Below are 24,573 nucleotides of genomic sequence, written 5' to 3' on the forward strand. Positions count from 1 at the left end.
ACTTATTATTTCAGATTTTCCACTATTTCCATCATCAACATTCCATATAAACTCAGAAGACTCGTGTAGGTTCACTGGTGGTTCTGGATAGTAAATAAAATGTCTATATTTGTGTTGTAGTCATGGCGACCCCTGGTTCCTATCACCACCACTGTAAAGACATCTGAACCATTTCACACCAAACCACTCTGAATCTCTCTGTTTACATCTCACACACTGAGTTATAGGGGAAATTTTGAAATTGTACTCTTTTAATAGTGAGCTTCGGCTCAGAGCGTCACAGCCGTAAACATAGTGGCAGAGATGCTTAAATTTCAGGATTATTTATCTGCAACTGCTAAAAAAACAATAACAGAACAATAACAAAAGAACAGGCTGCATTTCACAAAGCAGGGTTTCTCAGTAAACTGGATAACATAAGCTTAAGTTTGAGGATTGCAGTGCAAAAAATGATATCTTAGAAAGTGAAAACATCTTAAATGTAGTTAATATATCTAATATTTCTCATTATGAGACGGTTGTAAGAATATTATAAGATTATTCCACCAGTTTCTGTACATTTTTACTTGTTTAAGTAATTTTATCTAGCAAAAGTCACAGATCATTTCTTGTTTTGAGAAATAATTAACAATTTTGCTGATTTCAAGAACTAATGTTTAAAACAAGCAAAATGATCTTCCAATGAACAGACACTTTCATAAGATAAAATTACTTAAATCAAGTAAAAAGTGTATAGAAATGAGTGAAATAATCGTACAATATTTCTCAAAACAAGAAATATTAGATATATTAACCACATTTAATCTGTAATGTATTAAAAAGATGGTTTGCATGATTAGAGGGTTCTTTGTATGCTGAAATGGTTCTTTAGATTGGTTCTGTGTAGCACCAAAAAGGGTTGGATACGACAGAACACTTCTTAATGCTATATAGAACTCTTTTTAAAATCTGCGTTAGTTGATCACAAGTCAAGATAACAATGAAGCTGAATTTTAGATGAAGGGAATCGCGTCCCTCTCCAGCTGTTGGCTTATCTTTGGGGGCGTCTCTCTTAAACACGGGCGGGAGTCGACATCTATTTCTGTGCCTTAAAACAGCCTAAACTTCAAGGCTGCATCCCAATTGTGTACTACACACTAATACCGTACGGTATATACTGCGGACTGATCTTAATAGTATGAGCTCAACAGGTTAGTACACAAAATATTAACATACCACACCATTCTTACTAACAGGAAGTGACGAACCGTTGCTATGACAACGCACATCATAGCAAGCTAGCCTCTGAAGGCTGGCTAACAACTTAACGTGCGTCCACAAACAAATTTCCTACAGAAACCCTGACAAATGGAAACGTCAGTAAGTGTAACACGTCTGTGTTTTTACAGAATGTTTTACAAATTTGGGATGAACTACATTTATACGCCATTTCTGGTGCCGCTACCACCGCAGCTGCTCTCGCGTCGCCGCCCAACATTTTTCCAGAATTTTCCAGACACGAGAAGCTCCTCCCTTTCCGTTTCCCGTTCGACTGTGGGACAATAGTGTCCATCATTACTATACTCAAAAATCAACCGGTTCTAAGTATGCATTGTGGATTTTTGAGTATACTCAACTTTCACACGTGTGACTATACTACATACTACATACTCAAATGCTAGTTAGTATTAGTATTAAGTGCACATTTGGGACACAGCGCAAATTAAACTATTTTAATAATCTCCTGCTAGATGGGTGCATGTAGCTTGACTCCAGGCAACACAAGTGCCTCATATTAACAGTCTGATTGGTTGACGCACATTTGCATACATTTCGTCTAGTTAGAGAGACGAAAAAAAAGCGTGACGTCACATTGCAGCTAAATATTTCAGCACCCCCAGCTTTAAACAACATCCAATGTTTTTGCACAGAAGGAGCCTTAATTTTAGTCCAGAACTGAAGTGCTGAAGTGTTTTGCGCAAGATTAAAACCTGCGAGTTGAACTATTCAGGTGTACTGATGACTATTTTAATTGTTGTCTGGTTGCAGTGTTGGTTATGGAGCAGCACATTAGTGATGATGAACCGCCAGTAGTTCACAGAGAGGAAAACAAGAGGAGGAGAAGAAAAATGAAAGCTTTTACATCAGCTTCGTCTGTGGCAATGGATCACTTAGCAATGGAGTTTGTGCTTCCAACCACAAACAAGGCAACCAAGAGCCCTGACTCGCTGCAGCTGGACGTGGTCGGGAACTGGACTGTCGAGCAGGTAAAAGCCCAGCTGTGGCTGAGGGCCGTCACAACCAACCTGTGCCCCGAATTCTACCAGAAGTACTCGCCCGACCACTGCGTCCTGCTCTACCAAAAGAAGGGCAGCTGGTGTGAGATCTATGATAAGCACCAGGTGTTCCAAACCCTTGATTGCATTCGCTACTGGAAAGCCCTGAAGAAGGATGTTGGAAAAATTCATGTGGTCCCGAGGCCCCAACCTTCCGATGAATCCGTCCAGTACCAGAAGTTTCTGAATCATCTTATAGGATACGACGTCACGGATGTCAGCAATGTCCATGATGATGAGCTGGAGTTCACGAGAAGGAAGTTACTTACGCCCCGAAAAATCGAGCTGGCCGACAGAGACCCCAAACTTTACTCAATGGATCCTTGGATAACCACAAAATCTTTGCCTGATTACTTGCTCAGCAAGATCACAAACAATTACATCCTGCTCGTGATACATGTATATACCTCTAGTCAGACAATAAAGGTATCCATAGATGACACACCTGTTCAGGTACTACAGAGTTTCTTCACGAAGATCGCCAACAAGAGGGCACTCCTCGGTATTCCAGAGGAGGTCAACGAATCCGATTTCGTTCTCAGAGTCTGCGGAAGAGAAGAATATATTTACGGAAACTATGCCATCAAAGACTTCCACTGGATCAGGCAATGCCTCAAAATTGGAGAAGAGATCCATTTGGTGCTCGAACCCCCTCCGAACCCAGAACAAGATGGGGTCCAGAAGGAGGACTGGTCCCAGGTGGACGACTGCACCGGAGTGGCTGGCACCCATGAACAACTGACCATTGATGAGAAAGACCATGAGAAGGTGTTCACCATCTCACTCTGGGACTGCAACCGCAAGTTCAGAGTCAAAATCTTGGGCATTGACATCCCAGTTCTGCCTCGCAATTCAGAGCTGATTGTGTTTGTGGAGGCCAGCATTTTCCATGGGCAGCAGTTGCTGGCTCAGGAGAGGACGTCTCCCAAGCCCTTCACTGAGGAGGTGCTGTGGAATACTTGGCTAGAGTTCAACATCAAGATTAAGGACTTGCCCAAAGGTGCCCGGCTGAATCTTCAAGTGTTGTGTAGCAAGGGGCAAACCCAGACCTCCCGGGACAGCGGCACGCACGACTGCAAAAACAAGAGCCGCCTGCTCTACTATGTTAACCTGCTAGTGGTGGACCACAGATCCCTGCTCAGACAGGGAGAGTTCATCCTGCACATGTGGAAGATGCCAGAGAAAAGTGAGGACAACAGCAGCGTGAACGCAGACAAGCTTACTTCGGCCACCAATCCAGACAAAACGAGTTCCATGGCCATCGCGGTGCTCCTGGACAAGTATTGCTACCCTGTTGCTCTACCTAAGAGCAGGGATCCTCGAGATGCCTCCGAAATGGAGGGCGAGAGAGGCAAAAGAGAGATGCCGAATCACTTGCGCAAGCAGTTCGAGCAGATAGTGGCCACCGACCCTCTGCATCCGCTAAGTTCCGAAGACAAGGAGCTCCTCTGGCATTTCAGGCAGGAGTGCATGCGGCATCCCACGGCCTACCCAAAGTTCCTTGGCTCTGTGAAGTGGGGAAAACAGGAAGCTGTGATGGCCACGCATCAGCTACTGGAGAGGAGCACCACATGGGACCGTAGCGCTCTTGATGTGGGCTTAGCCATGCAGCTGTTGGATTGCCACTTTTCTGACGCAAATGTGCGCACTATGGCTGTCAGAAAGTTGGAAACTCTTGGTGACGACGATGTCCTACGATACCTTTTGCAGCTGGTTCAGGTAGGTCTTGTGACTTGTCCTATGTCCTCCTTGGGTTTGCATAAGTGCTGGCCAGAAAAATTTGGACACTGCAGAAATTATACGCCATGTTGGTGTTTGGTTCTCTATTTAGCATTTATAAGCTTTGCTTTCCACATGGACATTTAGCTAAAACAGAGCAGGGGCCATATTACAGAAGCATCCTATCTCTGAAGTCTTATCTGTTTAGTCACCATGACAAATTCAGTTAGAACAATATTTAGGACAGCAGCTATTACAGAATGAGTTTGTAAGTGTATTATCTTGACGCTAGGTAAGGAAACAGTATTTCAGAAGCATTATAACTTGACAACATTTTCTAAATATTGTCCTAACTTCTTAGGATGAACCCCAACCGTGTTTAATTTCTGTTTTGACCTTCCATTTCTATGCAAAAATGACATGACAAGGCAAAATATTCAAAATCTATCAAACTGTACACACCCGGATGCAACATAATTTTTTTGTAATTTTGTGATGTTTTTCGCATATATTTATATGGGTAGAATATATTATCTATATCAAAAAAGGTCCATTGCTCCTCACGAAACAGGCAAACTATGACAGCGTGCAGGATGTTCCACTTTTGAAACGTCAGAAGGAGTTTCTCCTCATTCAGGAGCTGAAACTGTACAAGCTCTTTCACTCACAGCTGGGATCTCAGCTGAGTCTGAGCTGATTTTGGAGACGCAGCTCCACACAAGACGAAGCACAAAACAAAGGCTGAATGTCTTTAAGTGCAAATAAGATCTGATTCTTTGCTCTTTGTTAAACAGTGACATTGGGCTACTGTCCCTTTAGGAAAAGTGAGCAGTGTGAAAAGCTTCGTCACTTTGTTCAGAAGCTGAAACGTTGAGTTCTTCCACATTTAACTGGATGTTCGTAGCTCAGTTTGAGCTGCGGAGATTCTGATCCTTGTAGCATGTGTAAAAAAGTTCTGTTTGCTGGAACACAGCTGCTCCGTCATCTCGGCTTCATTATGGCAACAGCAGAGACGACCGTGATTGGTCAGTGAGTTTTTGGTCACTGTTGAAAATTTGCAAAAATCGAACAGAGGGTGAATAAACCAATGTTGAATTTTCGCTGTCTGAAAAATAATGTTTGGTGTGTAAATCGCACAAAATAAACCATGTTCGGAGTGTAAAGGCCTCAAGCTACTCAGTTCAGTTTTAGGACACTGTGAATAACAGCAAAACAAGTTCACTATAACTAGCATTACTCATATTGCAGTCGTTTCGCTCGTAAGAGTGTTGTTTGTTTTGAACTCTGTGATTAAAACGTCCCGGACAGCGTTCCCTCTCGTTACCTGTACATGTTAATGTTGATGAAAACTAACATAAAATATAATACGTTAATAAAATTTTGTAATGATGGCGGTAAATAATGAGACAGTGGAACTTGTGGAACATGAACATCTGTTTGTTTATTAGGAGGAGTAACGTTAGCGTGGCTGGCTAAAAGGTATCTGAAACTGTGGAGTGGCGACTCGCTGTTAAAAATCTAACTAGCAAACTAACTTTTAACAATTTTAACACAATTTTCATTATGTGTTTACCATGCGTATCGTTGGTTGCTTGGTAACAGACCTAACAGTTGATTAGACCTTGATTAAATAGTTTAGGATTTCCTAACTTGACATAAGATGCTATAAGATATAATTCCTAAATTTATATAAGATTTGCTTCTGTAATATACATTTTTTGGTGAATCATTTCAAATACGTAAGTATATCAGTATTTATCAGAGTATTACGAGGTTCTGGTGACACTAAAACTCAGGAGCTCAGAGCCTCAAACATGTTTATTGTACACATTTAAAAATGATGGTTCTTCCACAGTTCTTTAGTAAAGAGAACGATTCTATATAGAACCATGAATGCTAAAAGAATCCTTTTCATGATTAAAAGGTTCTTTACATGGTGAAATGTGCTGTAGATGGTTCTGTATAAACCCTTTTTTTGAAAAAGGTTCTATATAGCACCAAAAGTGTTCTTCTATTGGTACAAGCTTGACACCATAACAATAGAAGAACCCTTCTTGGAGCCTTATAGAACCCCTCTCAAAAAGGTTCTATATAGAACCACCAGCACATTCTCCATCAATCTGAAGATTTCATGATGCAAAGAACCCTTTATTCATTCAAAGGGTTCTTTGAGTGTTCATGGTTCTATATAGAACCATTTTCTTTACTAAAGAACCCCAAAAGAACCATCATTTATAAGTGTGTCAAAAATATAGATATTTCAAAACATATCGATACTGAACATTTTGAAATGGTACAATACTCATTTCCTGCAGTATCAATACTGTTTATAATGTTTATATTTATATTAGTGAGGAGGTCTTCATAGTGCTGTGGTTTATGCTAAAATAGCAGCTGCAGTGAGTTTGCAGCCTTTGTGAGCACTACTAGAAAACAACAGCAGTGCTGTAGGGACATACTTTAGCTTTGAAGCAAATAAGGATGAAAAGGCAAGGAGATGAGCACGCCACTATGCAAATGATGCTTTAGAACAGTTCCAACTAAAAGTGCTAACACAAGTCAATCAGATCTCACCAAACTTTGTACATAAAACTCTAGGTAGGATATTTTTATAGCTTAAATCTCCTTATCAAAAAATACTACCAGCATTAAAACTACGAAGCTGAAGGTACCTTTCTATTTGCCAGCTTCTTGTTCAAAGTTTCCGATTCTACCTTAAATAGTGGCACCAGAATGTAATTGCTGAACCATTTAAGGTGGAATGGGAAAATTCAATCAAGAAGCTGGCGGATAACAAGCCTACTTCAGCCTCATGTTCAAACTGCAGGTAGGATATTTTAATAGTCTAAATGTCCTTCTCAGAAAATGTTACCAGCATTAAAAGAATAATTAGGATATTTTGAGAGCCTAAATCAGCTTATCAGGAGGCTAAGTAGTGAAATTAAGCTGAGTCGGTACTGAATTAACATTTAAAACACAATACGACGGTTAAAACACCAAGTTATTAATGATGCACTAATGATATGCTCATGTGAAAATGAGCCTCACTTTAGTTTCGACTAAACTACTAAATACAAACATACACTTGACGTGTTTCATGTTTTATATTATTGCATTTGGTGTGAGTACTCATTGTCGTAAGAGAAATTTTAGGTTTATTTGGATGTGTATCTAAAAAAAAGTTACAGGCCCTCAATTTTATCTGCCTTTGTAATGAAAAATGGTTTTGAATTTCATTATATTTTGAAGTATCGTATTGAAGTGTCCTAATTTTCAGTATTGTGAGAGCATTAGTTTGTTGTGGTGAGTCTTGGCTGTGCTGAAGGAGGTGAAGGAGCACATTGTCGTTGTGGGTTACCTTTAGCCACTCTAGCCACCGACCGTTTTGGCGACAGACTGAGAATCACATGACTGAGCTCAGCTCAGCCTCACTGCTGCTTTCCATGATGAACAAAAACAGTGAACAAGCCAAATAAAATAAAAGCAAATGAGTGAAGTATGGTGTTCCACAAGGCTCTGTTTTAGGGCCTCTATTATTCACAATATATATGCTACCACTGGGTACCGTTAAAACATTTAAAACCATTAAAAAGAGTAAAATCTCTGTTCATGTTGCTCTTGTCTTATTGTTTGCTGTCCAGTGTCGACCAGAGGAGGATGGCTTCCACTTTTGAGTCTTGGTTCCTCTCAGTGTTCCTTCCTCTTGCTTTTAGGGAGCTTTTCTTACCACTGTCGCCATTGGCGACGCTCATGGGGGCTCAGACCCGGGTTTTTCTTTGAAGTTGGTTTGCACCTGTTGTAAAAAGTGCTATATAAGTAATCTTTGACTTGACTCGACTCAGAAATGATATACAAGTGATAGAATTGACTTATAATGGCCACATTTTAATGAGCACATCAGTCCTGGATTCTATCATAGCAGCATATCATCACTGTCCAAAGAAAAACGTCTCCATTTTTGTTTTTATTTTTCTGAATAATTTGAACACGACGGTTTGCTTTTACATTGTGTGGAAATTTCATGATGAATGGACCAATAAAAATCAATCACTTGGATTAAGTTCTCTTTACGTCAGCTTACACTAAAAGTTAAGAGTGTTTTACCCTCTTCTGTAAAGTTACCATTTCGGAGATGCGTATTTTTCTTTGGACAGCGATTATGTGGTCTGCTGCAGCTGGGCGTCAGCCTGAACACTGCCGCCACCCACTGGATACGTTTTGAACTGCGGTAACAAACATGCTCAAAATTATGGTTAATTATGAAATGTACATCTTATTGTTGTTAAGAGTTTTTATGAGAGCAGGTTTTCAAGTACTCGTTCAGAAATGCCAGCAGGTATTCGAAGGCTGTAAAATGCTAGTCAGCTGCCCTAGTTTGCATATTTAATGTTGAACAAACTGTCACTTTGAGATAAACAAAGAGGCCTTTGTTGACTATTCAAATTCCCAAATCAGTTTAAGGAACACTTGGCAATATTTTTAATCTTTAAAACCCAAGTTTATCTTCTGCACTGTGCCTATCGTGCTTAGTCTGGTGCTGTTGGAGCAAAATCTCGATTCACCCAAATGAAAAAATATACTTAAATTTAACTTAAAATTAAGGGAACACTGGGCCTTGTTCTCCGATACCTTCTTAAGATTGTTCTTAAGTGTGTTCTTGAGAAGGTTTCTGAGAAAAAGTCTCCATCAGATTCATGTCGTGTTCTTAAAGCGCAGAACTGTTCTCTCCTTTGTGCTCTCGAGTGTGTAGATTCTGTTCTTACCTAAGAACAAATCCCACATAAGAGACACTGGTGAGTCAGAGTCTTCCTCAAAACTGAGTAAGAAATTTCTTCTTTAGAACGTTTGGTGAGTGAGGCCCAATCTTTTTTAGACCATGTCTGCTGCTCCATTCATCATGAAATTTAAAACATTGTTAAGGCCAGCTTGTGTCTAAGTTTAAAATAATAATAATAATAAATAGATAAATGAATAAATAAATAAATAAATAGACACCAGGTTTTGTTCTGACAGCGTAAACAATGTGAACGTTGCGAAAGAAACAACTGTAAAACATTTAGTGAAGTTTGAAGGCCGTTCAGTCTCATGTTTGGTCCTGAATCTCCTGCAGGCGGTGAAGTTTGAGCCCTATCATGACAGCGCACTCGCCAGGTTCCTGCTGAAGCGCGCTCTCAGGGTGAGTCCAGACTCAGCACAGCGATATTAAAGGAAAATCAGATCTTCCTCACTTCTTTGATCGTCTTTGATGTACAATGTAAAACTGTCTCGTCAGATCAACCTAAAAAAATGACTTCATGTGGTAAATTAACTAGATTTATTCATCCCAAATAAATACTTTACATGAACGATTCTTTCAGTCGATGTAATTCTTTGAGTTGAATTAAACTTAAAATGTTAGTTTAAAAAAGTATTTTTTAGGTTGATCTTAAGAGCCATTTTTTACAGTGTACACACTTAAAAAGATGGTTCTTTAAGGGTTCTTTAGTAAAGGCAGTGGTTCTGTTTAGTACCATGAGTTCTGTATAGAACCATTTCATGCTTAAATGGTTCTTTGCATTCATTAATGTGGCTGCATGGTAAAATAGTTCAGATTGATGGAGAATGTGTTGCATATGGTTCTATATAAACCAAAAGGATTACGATGTCAAGGTTGTACACGGTAAATGAACCCTTTTTGGTGCTAGATTCTATATAGAACTACATACATCCTTCATCAGTCTAAAGATCTATTTCACCATACAAAGAAGTATTTAAGCATGAAATTCTAAATTCTATATGGAACCATTGCCTTTACTAAAGAACCCTTGAAGATCCATCTTTAAGTTTGTGATATATGAAAGTTATATACACATCCAGTTTTACATTAATTGTTTTTGTGATGTCATAAAAAGCAGCGCATTTACATACGTCTGTCTAAACAGCGGTTTAGCCCCTCCCACTCACACTGAAGTCATAAGAAGTGCTTCACTGTGGACTGCTTTGTGAATGAAGGTAGCCAATCAGAACGGAGATCGTTTACATATCCGTCTTAAAGGCACAGTAACAAAAACAGCCTGTTTAATTCTAAGAGATACAGAGAAGTCAAAATGAACTAAGGCTGTTTTTGATGTCTTGGCAAGTGAAATGATCTTAAATCTAGTCGATGTATCTAATATTCTTCATGTTTAGATTGCTGTAAGCTTATTTTAAGATTAACGTATTTCTAGACTTGTTTTGTGTTTTGAGTAATTTTATCTAGTAAAATGATCTCACTATAGTGGCAGATAATTTTGCTTATTTTAAGAAATGTGCTTGAAACTAGCAAAATTATCTGTCTCTATAGTGAAATCATTTTACTCCATAAAATTACTTATATATTATAACAAGTAAAAATATCTAGAAATAAGTTAAATAATCTTATAATATTCACACAACCACCTCAAAATGAGAAATATTAGATATTTAGACTACATTTAAGATGATTTCTCTTGTTAAGATATAATTTTTTGCAGTGTACCTAAATATAAAAAATTGAGGAAAACACCAAAGCACTCTCTTTTTTAAAACAATTAAAAAGCCTGTATTGTCATGGCATGGTCAGATTAAACCTTTAAAAACTTCATCACGGATTTTTTTGACTGAGTTTTACAAAGGTTTAATGAGACCAATTAAGGCTTTTTAATTATTAAAAAAAAGCTGTGGAGTTGTCCTGATTGCTTTGATGTTTATACTCCTCCTCTCCAAAGAGCCCCTCAACCAAACTAGATTTGAGTCCAGGAAACGTAAAGGAGAAGTGAAGGCTGTGGGCCCTTTAATGTGTTCGGTCGTCCTGCTCTCCTCTCTCTTCTCAGAGTAAGCGGATTGGCCATTTCTTGTTCTGGTTCCTGAGGAGCGAGATAGCTCAGTCGATGCACTATCAGCAGAGGTACGCAGTTATTTTGGAGGCCTACCTGCGCGGCTGTGGAGAGGCGATGCTGCAGGACTTCAGTAAGCAGGTGGAGATCACAGAGGCGCTGCAGAAGGTCACGCGTGAGATCAAGGCCGTGTCTGCTGAGAAATACGACGTATCGGCGCAAGGTAGCGGCACACCCACATCTGTTCTTATTGCATCACATCCCAGCAGAATCGAGTGTCTAATCCAGTGCAAACATTGCAGTTGTTCTTCAGCTGCGTCAGAAGCTGGAGACTCTGCAGATGTCCGGCCTGCCGGAGAGCTTTAAAGTGCCGTTCGACCCGGGCCTGCGGGCAGGAGCGCTGGTGGTGAGTAGAACACAGCCTTTATAGTCCTGCTGTTATTGACAGCTTGTGATGGCCTCCCTTCCTAATATAAGATCAATACTGTGATAGATAATATAAGTTTACAAATAAAGAGGTAATCCTCTCTTTTACTGGCACTGAAAGGGTCTATATCACACAGTTATAAACTCAGTACATACAGCCCCACCCATTCAGCCTACAGCAGTTTAGCCCCACCCATTCAGCCTACAGCAGTTTAGCCCCACCCATTCAGCCTACAGCAGTTTAGCCCCACCCATTCAGCCTACAGCAGTTTAGCCCCACCCATTCATCTTACAGCAGTTTAGCCCCACCCATTCAGCTTACAGCAGTTTAGCCCCACCCATTCAGCCTACAGCAGTTTAGCCCCACCCATTCAGCCTACAGCAGTTTAGCTCCACCCATTCAGCTACAGCAGTTTAGCCCCGCCCATTCAGCTACAGCAGTTTAGCTCCACCATTCAGTCTACAGCAGTTTAGCTCCACCATTCAGTCTACAGCAGTTTAGCTCCACCATTCAGTCTACAGCAGTTTAGCTCCACCCATTCAGTCTACAGCAGTTTAGCTCCACCATTCAGTCTACAGCAGTTTAGCTCCACCATTCAGTCTACAGCAGTTTAGCTCCACCCATTCAGTCTACAGCAGTTTAGCCCCACCATTCAGCTACAGCAGTTTAGCTCCACCATTCAGCTACAGCAGTTTAGCCCCACCATTCAGCTACAGCAGTTTAGCTCCACCATTCAGCTACAGCAGTTTAGCTCCACCATTCAGTCTATAGCAGTTTAGCCCCACCCATTCAGCCTACAGCAGTTTAGCCCCACCCATTCAGCCTACAGCAGTTTAGCTCCACCCATTCAGCTACAGCAGTTTAGCTCCACCATTCAGTCTACAGCAGTTTAGCCCCGCCCATTCAGCTACAGCAGTTTAGCTCCACCATTCAGTCTACAGCAGTTTAGCCCCACCATTCAGCTACAGCAGTTTAGCCCCACCATTCAGCTACAGCAGTTTAGCTCCACCATTCAGCTTACAGCAGTTTAGCCCCACCCATTCAGCCTACAGCAGTTTAGCTCCACCCATTCAGCCTACAGCAGTTTAGCCCCACCCATTCTGCCTACAGCAGTTTAGCTCCACCCATTCAGCTACAGCAGTTTAGCTCCACCATTCAGTCTACAGCAGTTTAGCCCCGCCCATTCAGCTACAGCAGTTTAGCTCCACCATTCAGTCTACAGCAGTTTAGCCCCACCATTCAGCTACAGCAGTTTAGCTCCACCATTCAGCTACAGCAGTTTAGCTCCACCATTCAGTCTACAGCAGTTTAGCTCCACCATTCAGTCTACAGCAGTTTAGCTCCACCATTCAGCTACAGCAGTTTAGCTCCACCATTCAGTCTACAGCAGTTTAGCTCCACCATTCAGTCTACAGCAGTTTAGCTCCACCATTCAGTCTACAGCAGTTTAGCTCCACCATTCAGCTACAGCAGTTTAGCCCCACCATTCAGTCTACAGCAGTTTAGCTCCACCATTCAGCTACAGCAGTTTAGCTCCACCATTCAGTCTACAGCAGTTTAGCTCCACCATTCAGTCTACAGCAGTTTAGCTCCACCCATTCAGTCTACAGCAGTTTAGCCCCACCATTCAGTTACAGCAGTTTAGCCCCACCATTCAGCTACAGCAGTTTAGCCCCCCCATTCAGTCTACAGCAGTTTAGCCCCACCATTCAGTTACAGCAGTTTAGCCCCACCATTCAGTCTACAGCAGTTTAGCCCCACCATTCAGTCTACAGCAGTTTAGCCCCACCATTCAGTCTACAGCAGTTTAGCCCCACCATTCAGCTACAGCAGTTTAGCCCCACCATTCAGCTACAGCAGTTTAGCTCCACCATTCAGCTACAGCAGTTTAGCTCCACCATTCAGCTACAGCAGTTTAGCTCCACCATTCAGCTACAGCAGTTTAGCTCCACCCATTCAGTCTACAGCAGTTTAGCTCCACCCATTCAGTCTACAGCAGTTTAGCTCCACCATTCAGCTACAGCAGTTTAGCTCCACCATTCAGCTACAGCAGTTTAGCTCCACCCATTCAGTCTACAGCAGTTTAGCTCCACCCATTCAGTCTACAGCAGTTTAGCTCCACCCATTCAGTCTACAGCAGTTTAGAGAGGTTTTGAGAAATGTAAAAATTAATTATGATCATTTTTAGTAAAAAGAACAACTCAGATGTTTTAAGTGTAACTCAGGCCAGAGAAGTGGACGATACCAGCACACGCCGGCGTTTGTTTCCCTTCGGTGAAACTGTTTATGTTTCTAGATTGAACAGTGTAAAGTGATGGCATCCAAGAAGAAACCGCTGTGGCTGCAGTTTAAGCGAGCCGACCCCACCACTTTATCCAGCGACACCATCGGGGTGATCTTCAAGGACGGAGACGACCTCCGCCAGGACATGTTAATACTGCAGGTGACAGTGTTCATGAGAAAGGAGAGCTCTATACACCTTGTGTTCTCACACTACACAAAAAAGATGGTTCTTCGAGGGTTCTGCCATAGAAGACAAAACAGAAGAGCTAGTTTTTGTTCCTTAATCGCCCTTTCACCTGAGCTGTTTAAGAAGGGTTCTTTAGGGAACCAAAAGTGCTTCTTCTGTGACTCCAAAGAACCCTTTTGGCAATAATTCATTAGAAAGCTACACCCTGATGAGGGCTGGGCAATATGACGATATAGATCCTTATTGTGATACATTACATCACAGTATGCTTTTCTGATCACATGGTGGATATCATCAAAATGATGGTTCTTCATGGTTCTATATGAAACCATTTTCTTTACTAAAGAACCCTTGAAGAACCATCAGTTTTAAGAGTGTAGACATGAAAGATTGTTTTTATATCAAAATTGCAGTTTAACACAGTGCAATTTTTTAAATCACAAGAGCTGCAATTGCTTTAATTATGATCTGCATTATCAAAACCGTCGTCTTAAGTGTAAGTGCAGAAATTTAACCTGATAACACAGAGCTTCTAGCCTGGAGACCAGAGGTCACTAATAGGCGGGCCGCGGTCTGAGTCTGGATCCCAACGCTGTCCTATGCGGACCTGGACCTATAACCAATAAACTATGGAGAATTATTTAATTTTGATGGGGTGGTCCTGTTTTAATCAGTGTAGCTTTTCTAGCCTTTACGGTAGCTTTAGCGGCCCGGGAGACTCTCAGACCAATCACATGCATTGTAAATATCACACGTGACGCTACTCAGCCAATCAGATCTGTGCATTACAATGAGCGCTGAGACTCGAGTGAGTGACGCACACACAGGGGAGGGACGAGGCGAGACACAGCAGTCGGAGAAGAAAGTGAGTCAGAGGGTTATTTTACATGTTGTGGTCTAAAAAGAGGAAACTGACGATAAATGTTGTTGAAATATGACTGAACTGGACTTTATTTGATTTGATATTCATTCGTTCACTGTGTAAGATGTTGATATACCTACTAGGCTACTTCAGTAAACAGTATATGGCACTGAATCATAATACAAGTTAGACATTATGATGTTCTGGACCTTTGCTTGAGGACATTTTCTCTAACTGGACCTTATTGAGTAACCTATAACCTTCATTTATAGAAAATAATCACAATTTACATTATTGTCGTAACATTAATCAGAAAATCGCAGTTAGATATTTTCTCTAAATCATTCAGCCCTGGTTTACACACTGTTGCTGTTGTTAGGAGATATAATGTGTATTTTGCTCCGTTTTGACCACTAATTCTAACTTTGCTTTGAAATCTTCTTGCTCTCATGTTAACATTCTCTGTTTTTAAACGCAGATTTTGTTAATTATGGAGTCTATTTGGGAGACGGAGTCGTTAGATCTGTCCTTATTGCCTTACGGTTGCATTTCCACCGGAAACAAAATTGGTAAGAGTCGTGTGCAAAAGTGTCATTCCGTTACTGGACCTGTTTTCTTGTGATTTCCTTATTTTCATGTTTTTTTGTGAAATTAATTACTCATCCTCTACTTTTAAATGCACAATTAATTTTTAGTTGCTGAATTTAACATATTGGGGAAAAATACATAAATGAGTCATTCTACAGAAACGTCCATTTTTGTGTCCCTAGCTTTTACAGATATATTACACTTAAAAAACATGTTAGGGTTACAATTTATTTATATTTTAAAATAAAACAATAAGTTATTTTAACAGTTACACCTTCTTGAGCCTCAATTCAGCAATATTAGTTTTTAAATCAATCATATTGAATTCCAATCACCACAGAAGAGCTTGTCCCCACAGTCATGTGTGAAGGCTGAGGCCATATTTTGAGGTAAAAAAAATGTTTTTTTTTCTGCAATTTTAACTACAATAATCTATACATGACTATGGAATATATAAATTAAATGACAAAGAAAACAAATGCCAAATAAATATAAAATATATAATGAAAGTTCCCCAGGAGTCGTGTCACTGGTGTTACTGCGTAACAAAAAATCTCTTATTTTGAAATAAAAGTCACACTGATGACATCACTCGACTTCCTTTTACCTGTTTTCTGAGGATCTATGAAGAAAAGCTCATGGTGAGTCCACTGTGTCTCTCAGTTATCAGATATTTTCTCATTTAGCTCATAGTTTCATATGAAGCTTTTAGCTGAAGTCACTGGTGTGACCGACTTTATTCTGAGGTAACTGTGAAAAAATAGAATACAAATGGATTAAATTCCATATTTTAGTGGATTTTCCATGACTGACATGTGGTTTGATGCTCTGTAGCAGCCGTTTGGTGAAATGCATGTTTCATTAAAAATGTCTCTGGTGTTCCTTTATTATGTGGAACACCAGTGAGGATCAGTAACACCAGTGACTCCTATGGAGAGATAACAAAGCGGACATTTCTGTAGAATGACCCGTAAAACTAAATTCTGGCCTGTGTAAAAGTTATGGCACACTTTTTATTGGACTTTTTTACCCCCACTATGTTAAATGCAGCAAATAAATAGAAATTGTGCATCAAAATGCCAAAAGTGCTCTGTAGAGGAACTTATTTTCAATCAACAAAGAATGTAATCAGACCCGATTTTTGTACGTCAACACTGATGAACTGATTTCCGCGTCACTCCTAAGGGTTTTTACAGTGATAATCTCTGTATAACGAGCCAAATGAATGTTTGATCCTCCCTATTAGGGATGATTGAGATAGTGAAGGATGCCACCACCATTGCTAACATCCAGCAGAGCACTGTGGGGAACACTGGCGCTTTTAAAGACGAGATCCTGAACCAGTGGCTGCGAGACAAGTGCGTAAATGAGGACAAGGTATGTTATTTCCGTTGGAGGATGTTGCGTGTTGCGTAGGGGGGGAGGAAACGCCTGCAGGCGCACTTCCTGGTTCAGCAGCGTCTGTGTCTGAGCTGCAGCGTTCGGTTTTAGAACCGTCAGACGTCTGATCAGACCTGCTCGCTGATGGGCGGCACACACCAGTGATACTGAACGTGAGATGGACAGTGTTTGCCTCACCAGTTTGCATGACTGTGTTTGCATAATGCAAATATGTGTAATGAAAAAAGGCATTGTGATTCTGCCCCCCCCTCCCGTCCCCCCCCCACAGTATCAGCAGGCAGTGGAGCGCTTTGTGTACTCCTGTGGAGGCTACTGTGTGGCTACATACGTCCTGGGGATCGGTGACCGCCACAACGACAACATCATGATCACAGAATCTGGTAATGCAGCACGTGTTCTGGTGTGTTTACTAGAAAACTCCCCTTCAAACATGAAACAAGTATTCACACACCTTTGTTTTTCTTTTGGCTTTGTTCTTACAAACGGGGACCAAAAAAGGATGTATTTATAAGCATAAACAAAGAAATGTTCAAAAGCACACATATTATTAATATTAATACTTTGTTGCAAAACCTTTGTTGGCAGTTACAACTTAGAGACATCTGCAGTAAGAAGTAATTAACGTGTGGCAGCAGTGTGGATCAGTTTGGCTCGTTCTTCTCAAAACCATCTTCAGTCTTTGAGTTTATGTATATATATTTATATTTACACATTGATATATATAAAATGAACTTTGATATACCGAATCAACGTTAATATATATACATGGATGGAACATTGGGATAAACACTAAGGAACACTACCATTTATAAAATGTTTATTCCGTATACTTGAACAGTGTTCATTCCATTTTCAAAATATTCAATAATATATAATATAATATAATATATGACAATGTTCAAAGTTTAGAGTGAATGAACTTTGATATAAATTAAAAGTGTGTGTGTGTATATATATATATATATATATATATATGTATTATATATATATATATATATATATATATTTATTGATGTTGATATACAGTTTCTAGAAAGTACACTGATGTGTTGCTTAGGTTTTCTCGTGTCTTTGTCACTGCTGGGTTGGGAGTTTAAACTGTGCATCGTTCAACAAAGGTGGAGCTTAAAGGGAGGGGTTTCTGATAAAGTGGCCAGTGTGTATAGCCAGTGATCTCTTAGATAGAATGTCTTTAGAGAGGCTGTAAAAGGTGTGAAACCACAGATAGTAATTTATACATATATAAACATTCAATTAATAAATAATTAGTAATTGATTGTGTTAATCCCAATGTTCAGTCTATATCAGTCCATATAATGAGCGCTGTATATCAGATTTTCACATCAGAAAACCTCGTATCTCCATTTTTGTCATTTTTCAGTTTGTGATGTAATTTAAAAATGCATGTTGCGCTTTACGTTGTGTGTAAATTTCATGATGAATGGACCAAGAGAAACGACCCAAAATGATTGGAAAAAAGTCTGGTTCCATTGACTTACATTAAAAGTAAAGTATGTTTTTTCCTTCTCCTGTAAAGTTACCATTTTGGAGATACAATGTTTTCTTCCGACAACAGCGATATTTGAAAGTTTATTGAATATATGCATTCACACCATACATATCAATGTCCTTTCAATATATATCAAAGTTCATTGTATATATATTAAAGTTCATTCCATATATATCAGTGCGTATACGTTTAAAGCTGCAGAAAAAGAAAAACTAGCTGAACGCAGCAGAACAACAATTACACAGAAAACAATGAGCACTGAGCTGCACCGCAGGCTCCTACACCCCACCCAAAAAAGAAGCAATGAAGCGTCTAAAATGTGCACCCGAGTGTTTAGACAGTCAGAACCCTTCTGGAACAATGTTCTCTGATCAGACACAACAAAAACAGAACTCTTTGGCCGTAATTCAGCTCGATGTGTTTAGAGAAAGGAGAAGCGTTTGACCCCAAGAACTCCCACAGTGAAGTGCGAAGGTGGGAGCATCATGATACGGAGCTGCTTCTCTTACTGGAGCATCAAACGCCATCAAAGGAAACATGAACGGAGGGAGAAATTAGAGGAGAATTTAATCTCTTCAGCCAAGAAACTGAATCCTGCGCCTCCTGATTGGCACCTGAGCCTCTAAACGTCAGATCAGCCGTCTGCGGCCGAGAGTCCCAGAAACCACAACTGGCCTCATTCTCTCTCTGGGCAGGTAGGACGGTTCTCTCGCTCCCCCCATCACCCAGCAGGATGCGTCTGTAAGCTGACGTAACTAAACTGGCAGTTAGTGCTCTCCACCAAGAACCATATACCGTTTATGTAGAACCATGGACACGTGAAGAACCATTTGCATGCTTAGTGGTGAAATGGTTCCTCAGTTTGATGGACAGTGTGTTGTATATGGTTCTATATAGCACCCAAAAGGATTCTTCTGCTGTTACAAGCTTGACATCAATAGAAGAACGCTTTTTGGTGCTATATAGAACCATATACAGCACATTGTCCATCAATCTGATGAACCATTTCACCTCTACACTCTTAAAAAAGATGGGTTCTTTGGTAAAGAAAATGGTTTTGTATAGAACCGTGAACACTCAGAAAAACCCTTTGCAAGATCAAAGCGTTCTTCGCATCATGACAGGGTTCTTCAGGTTAATAGAGAACAGGCTGTAGATGGTTCTATATAGAACATTTTCAAAAAGGGCTCACATTCAGTCTGAAGAACCGTATCACCATGCAAAGAACTGATTAATCATGCAAAGAGTTCTTTGAGTGTTTGTGGTTTTATATAGAACCATTGTCTTTACTGAAGAACGCTCGAAGAACCACCTGTTTTAAGAGTGTATTATGCTGGTGGGTGGAATTGGGAAGAAAACTGGGAAAACATGCCAAAAACAAACAAACAAAAAAGAATCTGGGGAGAAAATCGAAGTTTCAGCAAGACAGCAACTCCAGACATGCAGCCAGAATAACTCACGACTGGTTTCTACAAAGAAGGCGAAGGTGCTTCATGGACTAGCTAATCTGACTTCAATTCCACTAAAAATTTATGGAGGATTTTGAAATTGCGAGTCCATCAGAAGGACCCTTTAATCTTTGGGGAGCTGAAGACGGTTTCTGAGAGGAATGAGCCAAAACTGAACCCAACGCTGCAAAAAAGCGAAGTACTTCTTACTGTAGACGTCTCGAAGCTGTAATGGCCAGCACTGTTTTAATCATGTCTTTGTTTGTGCATATATATTAGGGGTCTAATGATTCTGAAACCGAGACTGAAACCGCAGTACAGACGTGCACAGTCTCCAGTCCCGCCCCCCCCCCGACCCGCTGCCGGTGCAGCCTGTTCTTCACTGCACAGTTAACACAATGACATGTAAATGAGTCTATGTAAAGTAAGGGCGAGCTGTACACCATGTTCTTTAGTGTTCCAACTTGTGGGTGATGTAATAAAATCTCCCTGTTTTTCTTATAAACCCCACCCCTCCCCCTACAAAAAGAAAGAAACAAAAAAATCGAGGTCTGAACTGAACTGTGAATTTGGAGAATCGTTGCACCCCTAATACATACTTTACTGATTCATGTTTACAAGTACAAAGTCTGTGTGTTTAAGTTTAAAGTGCATTTATACACTGACAGTATATTAAAGAACAAAAACAGAGGTGAATACTTGTTTCTTCTCACTACAGAAGTAGAGCCACTGCTCTTTTTTAACTGAAGCAGACAGTTTCCTCAGGTTTCCTGCTTCATCACGGCTTTATTTTTCTTTCTTTCTAAACCCTGTAATTGCAGCCTGAGCAGTATAGCATCTTTATGATAATGCAGCAAATTAGGAGCGTAATTGTTGATGATTCACTAGGATGAACCATCAGTGATTCTGACTCGATTAAAACTGATGCCGCTGTTAGGGGGCGCTCACAAGGACATTTTGGTATCCATCAAAAATGCATCTTTTAAAATTGATATCAATAAAAATGATGCGGTGACAGACAATAAACACCAACACAGAACAGTGTATGAGAAGTACTTTGAAATCTCAGGATCTAGAAGAGCTCACATCCAGAGCTGTACAGTCATCTCTAAAGCTCTAGAACAACAGCTCGCATCCAGAGCTGTACAATCATCTCTAAAGCTCTAGAACAACAGCTCGCATCCAGAGCTGTACAATCATCTCTAAAGCTCTAGAACAACAGCTCACATCCAGAGCTGTACAATCATCTCTAAAGCTCTAGAACAACAGCCTGCATCCAGAGCTGTACAATCTTCTCTAAAGCTCTAGAACAACAGCCTGCATCCAGAGCTGTACAATCATCTCTAAAGCTCTAGAACAACAGCCTGCGACGACTTATTTGGTTAAAACTATTTTTTGCTTCATTTTATGGAAAAGAACATCAACCACCAGCAGTTTTCACTCATGAGCTGCCATGCTAGAATGAGTTTCAGGCTCACGCCGACCTTACAAACCTGCAACAAGCCAGCAGCATGTATCAATGTGTGTTTTTGACAGATAGCAAAAAGTCCTCGTGAACATTTTCCTGTTATTTGCTCATTTAAATCTAGTTAGTTGCACAATTTTTGAGGTGTTGAATCTGCACTTAGGAAACCTTTTCCACATTGACTTCGGACACATCCTCGGAAACTACAAGAGCTTTCTGGGCATAAGCAAGGAACGGGTGCCCTTCGTTTTGACCCCTGATTTTCTCTACGTGATGGGAACGACAGGAAAGAAGAGCAGCCCGAATTTCCTGAAGTTTCAGGTGCAGAAGCTCACTGTTCTAGACATCGTTCAGTTAGACCGTATTCGTTTTCCTCTGTGTTCTGTAAACGTTTTGCTTTTCTCTTCAATGCAGGACGTTTGCGTGAAGGCCTACCTGGCCCTGCGGCACCACACCAACCTGCTGATCATCTTGTTCTCCATGATGCTGATGACTGGCATGCCCCAGCTGACCAGCAAGGAGGACATCGAGTACATCCGAGAGGCTCTGACTGTGGGCTGCACAGAAGATGAGGCTCAGAGACACTTTCTGGATCAGATCGAGATCTGTCGGGACAAAGGCTGGACGGTGCAGTTCAACTGGTTCCTGCACTTGGTGCTTGGCATTAAGCAAGGAGTAGAGAAGCGGTCAGCCTGACCTGGCCATGGCAAAGAGACACCATGAACCAGCCAAGTCTTTTTTAAGAGTATTTTATCAGCCAATTTCATTTTTAAAACAGGTCAGGGTTTGGGGTGGGCAGTATGCCAAAATATTAAGGCGAGTCCGAATTGAGTCACTGGGGTTCAAGTCTGCGTTTAGTCTCGAGTCACTTGGACACGAGTCAAATCCGATTATCTCAAGTCTCTGGGGTTCGAATCCAATTTTGAGTTTTTGAAGTTTTGAGTTTCAAATTCCAGAGACTTCAGCCTGGAATCGAACTCTAACTCTAGGACCCTGAGTCTTGAAACTCTGGGGTTCAAGTCCAAGTCAAGACTTGAGTCACTGGGGTTTGGGTCCGAGTCAAGTCCCAGAGACTTCAGGCTGGAATCAGACTTGAAACCCAAGTCTCATATTCTGGAGTTGGAACCTGAGTCACGTCTCAAGTCACTGGAGTTTGAGTCCAAGTTGAGTCTTGAGTATCTGCGGTTTGAGTCCAAGTCGAATCTCTAGTCACTGAGGTTCGAGTTTGAGTCGAGTCTCGAGTCTCTGAAATGCGAGTCTGAGTCGAGCTTGGGTATCTGGAGTTCAAATTCAAGTCCAATCTTAAGTCTCTGAGATCCAAATCTGAGTCAAGTCCTGAGTCTCGGGGGTTTGAGTCCAAGTTAAGTCCCGAGCTTTGAGGTTCTAGTCTGACTCTTTGCATGGTTAAATGGTTCTCTGCATGGTGAAATGGTTTTTCAGATTGATGGAGAATGTTTCTATATGGTTCTATATAGCACTAAAAAGGGTTCTACTTTTGTTAAGCTTGGCACAACAGAAGAACCTTTTTGGTGATATATAGAACCCTTTTCAAAAACAATCTACAAAGTGCCGCCTATAGCACATTCTACATCAATGTGAAGAACCATTTCACGATGCAAAGAACCCTTTAATCATGCAGAGGGTTCTTTGAGTGTTCATGGTTCTATTTAGAACCATTTTCTTTACTAACCTTTGAAGAACCATCATTTTGATTATGTGATCAGAAAAGCATATTGTGATGTCATCTTTCACAATAGCGATAAATATTGTCATATTGCCCACCTCTAATCAGAGTGTAGCTTTTTAATGAACTATAGCCAGAAGGGTTCCTTGCAGTCACAGGAGAAGCACTTTTGGTTCCTTTCTTGAACACCTCAGGTGAAAGGCCGATTAAGGAACCAAAACTAGCTGTTTTGTCTTCTGTGGCAGTTTTTAATCGTGCAATGTTGGTTATTGGATTGAACAGATGTAGAAATATAACTCAGGTTGGTTTCTTTATAGAAAAGTGTGGAGATTTTGTGTAAATAGTAGAACCGCCCCCTTTCCTCCTTATTACTAGATATTCGGGATGAAAATCCAGTCAAGAAAATTCTGGTCCTTCTTACATTTCACATCAAAATATATGAAAACAGTGCGTATTTATAGTGTTCACATTACAGCACCTTTAGAACTTAACTTTTACACATGATGTTCTCTCTCGAGCAAAGAATGGGCCAAGCCAGACGTAAACCCTACACAACACAGATGGTTCTCCAGGGGTTCTTTAGTATAAGCAATAGTTCTATATAGAACCGTGAACACTCGGAGAACCCTTTGCATGCTTAAAGGATTCTCTGCATGGTGAAATGGTTCTTCAAATTGAGAGTGTGTTGCATATGGTTCTGTGTAGACCCTTTTTGAATATGGTTCTACGTAGCAGCAAAAAGCGCTCTGCTATTGTTATGATGTCAAGCTTGACACAACGGAAGAGCCCTTTTTGGAGCTACATAGAACCGTTTCATGCTTAAATTGATCTTTGCATGGTGAGATGGTTTTTAGATTGATGAACGGTTCTAGCACCAAAAATGGCTCTTCTGTTGTGTCAAGCTTGACATCGTAACAATAGCAGAACCCTTTTTGGTGCTATGTAGAACCATCAATCTGAATAACGATTTCACCATGCAAAGATTGATTTAAGCATGCAGATGGTTTATACAGAACTCATGGCTCTAAACAGAACCATTCCCTTTACTAGAGAACCATGAATCATCAAGTGTGTATAGAGAATATTTGGTCTCACATTGAACTCAAACTAGCTCAGCAGTGTTTTTCAGCTGTTTGAAGCCGTCAATGCTGAGTGGATCAATACTGACTCTTCTTTCTGTAAAAGAAATTTACACACAAAACTTCTTTTAAAGAACCTTTTAAAGAGTGAAAAGCTCTCCTGACTGACTGCATCTGTTTATTTAACTCTTGCTAATTTACTGATTAATGATTTAATGCCATTAAAAAGCTTAATGTTTTTGCCATTGTGGGCTCGGCCCATTATTATTGCACAGTAGTGTAGACAAGCTCCATGAATACCAGCAATGTCATGAATAATTACATTTATAGTAAAAGGAGAATTCCACCAATAACCCAAAATTTGTGCATAAATAAAACAATGTAAACAGAGTGGTTCAGAGTGGTTCAGCGTGGTTCAGAGTGGTTCAGCGCGGTTCAGCGCGGTTCAGAGTGGTTCAGAGTGGTTCAGAGTGGTTCAGCACGGTTCAGCACGGTTCAGAGTGGTTCAGAGTGGTTCAGTGCGGTTCAGAGTGGTTCAGCGCGGTTCAGAGTGGTTCAGAGTGGTTCAGTGCGGTTCAGAGTGGTTCAGAGTAGTTTGGTGTGAATGATTCTGTTCTAGATAAACTTACCGAGTCAGAACTGTTCACAGTGGTGGTGATAGGAACCAGATGTCCACCTCTAAAAGCTCCTCACAGAAAGTTCCTACATGAAATGGTTATGAATTCACTGCCTGATGACTGAGACACTGTTTTATGATAGTTTAGAGAACTTA

The 24,573-nt window shown here is 40.6% G+C and overlaps 1 protein-coding gene across 2 annotated transcripts in view; it reads left to right on the plus strand.

Moving 5' to 3' along the window:
- The window catches only part of pik3cg (phosphatidylinositol-4,5-bisphosphate 3-kinase, catalytic subunit gamma), a 23,154-nt gene extending 1,007 nt beyond the window's left edge, over positions 1–22,147 (plus strand). For both annotated transcript variants that reach the window (XM_036577783.1, XM_036577782.1), the window contains 10 exons: positions 2,029–4,034; positions 9,145–9,210; positions 10,865–11,090; positions 11,170–11,273; positions 13,591–13,737; positions 15,105–15,195; positions 16,461–16,591; positions 16,884–16,995; positions 21,202–21,359; positions 21,453–22,147. In XM_036577783.1, the coding sequence (XP_036433676.1) occupies positions 2,037–4,034; positions 9,145–9,210; positions 10,865–11,090; positions 11,170–11,273; positions 13,591–13,737; positions 15,105–15,195; positions 16,461–16,591; positions 16,884–16,995; positions 21,202–21,359; positions 21,453–21,734 (3,315 nt within the window). In that variant the 5' untranslated portion in view covers positions 2,029–2,036 and the 3' untranslated portion in view covers positions 21,735–22,147. The remainder of the gene's footprint in view (positions 1–2,028; positions 4,035–9,144; positions 9,211–10,864; positions 11,091–11,169; positions 11,274–13,590; positions 13,738–15,104; positions 15,196–16,460; positions 16,592–16,883; positions 16,996–21,201; positions 21,360–21,452) is intronic.
- The last annotated feature ends 2,426 nt before the right edge of the window (positions 22,148–24,573 follow it).

Source organism: Colossoma macropomum, unplaced genomic scaffold (assembly GCF_904425465.1).
Source record: "Colossoma macropomum unplaced genomic scaffold, Colossoma_macropomum, whole genome shotgun sequence".
NCBI classification, from domain to species: domain Eukaryota; kingdom Metazoa; phylum Chordata; class Actinopteri; order Characiformes; family Serrasalmidae; genus Colossoma; species Colossoma macropomum.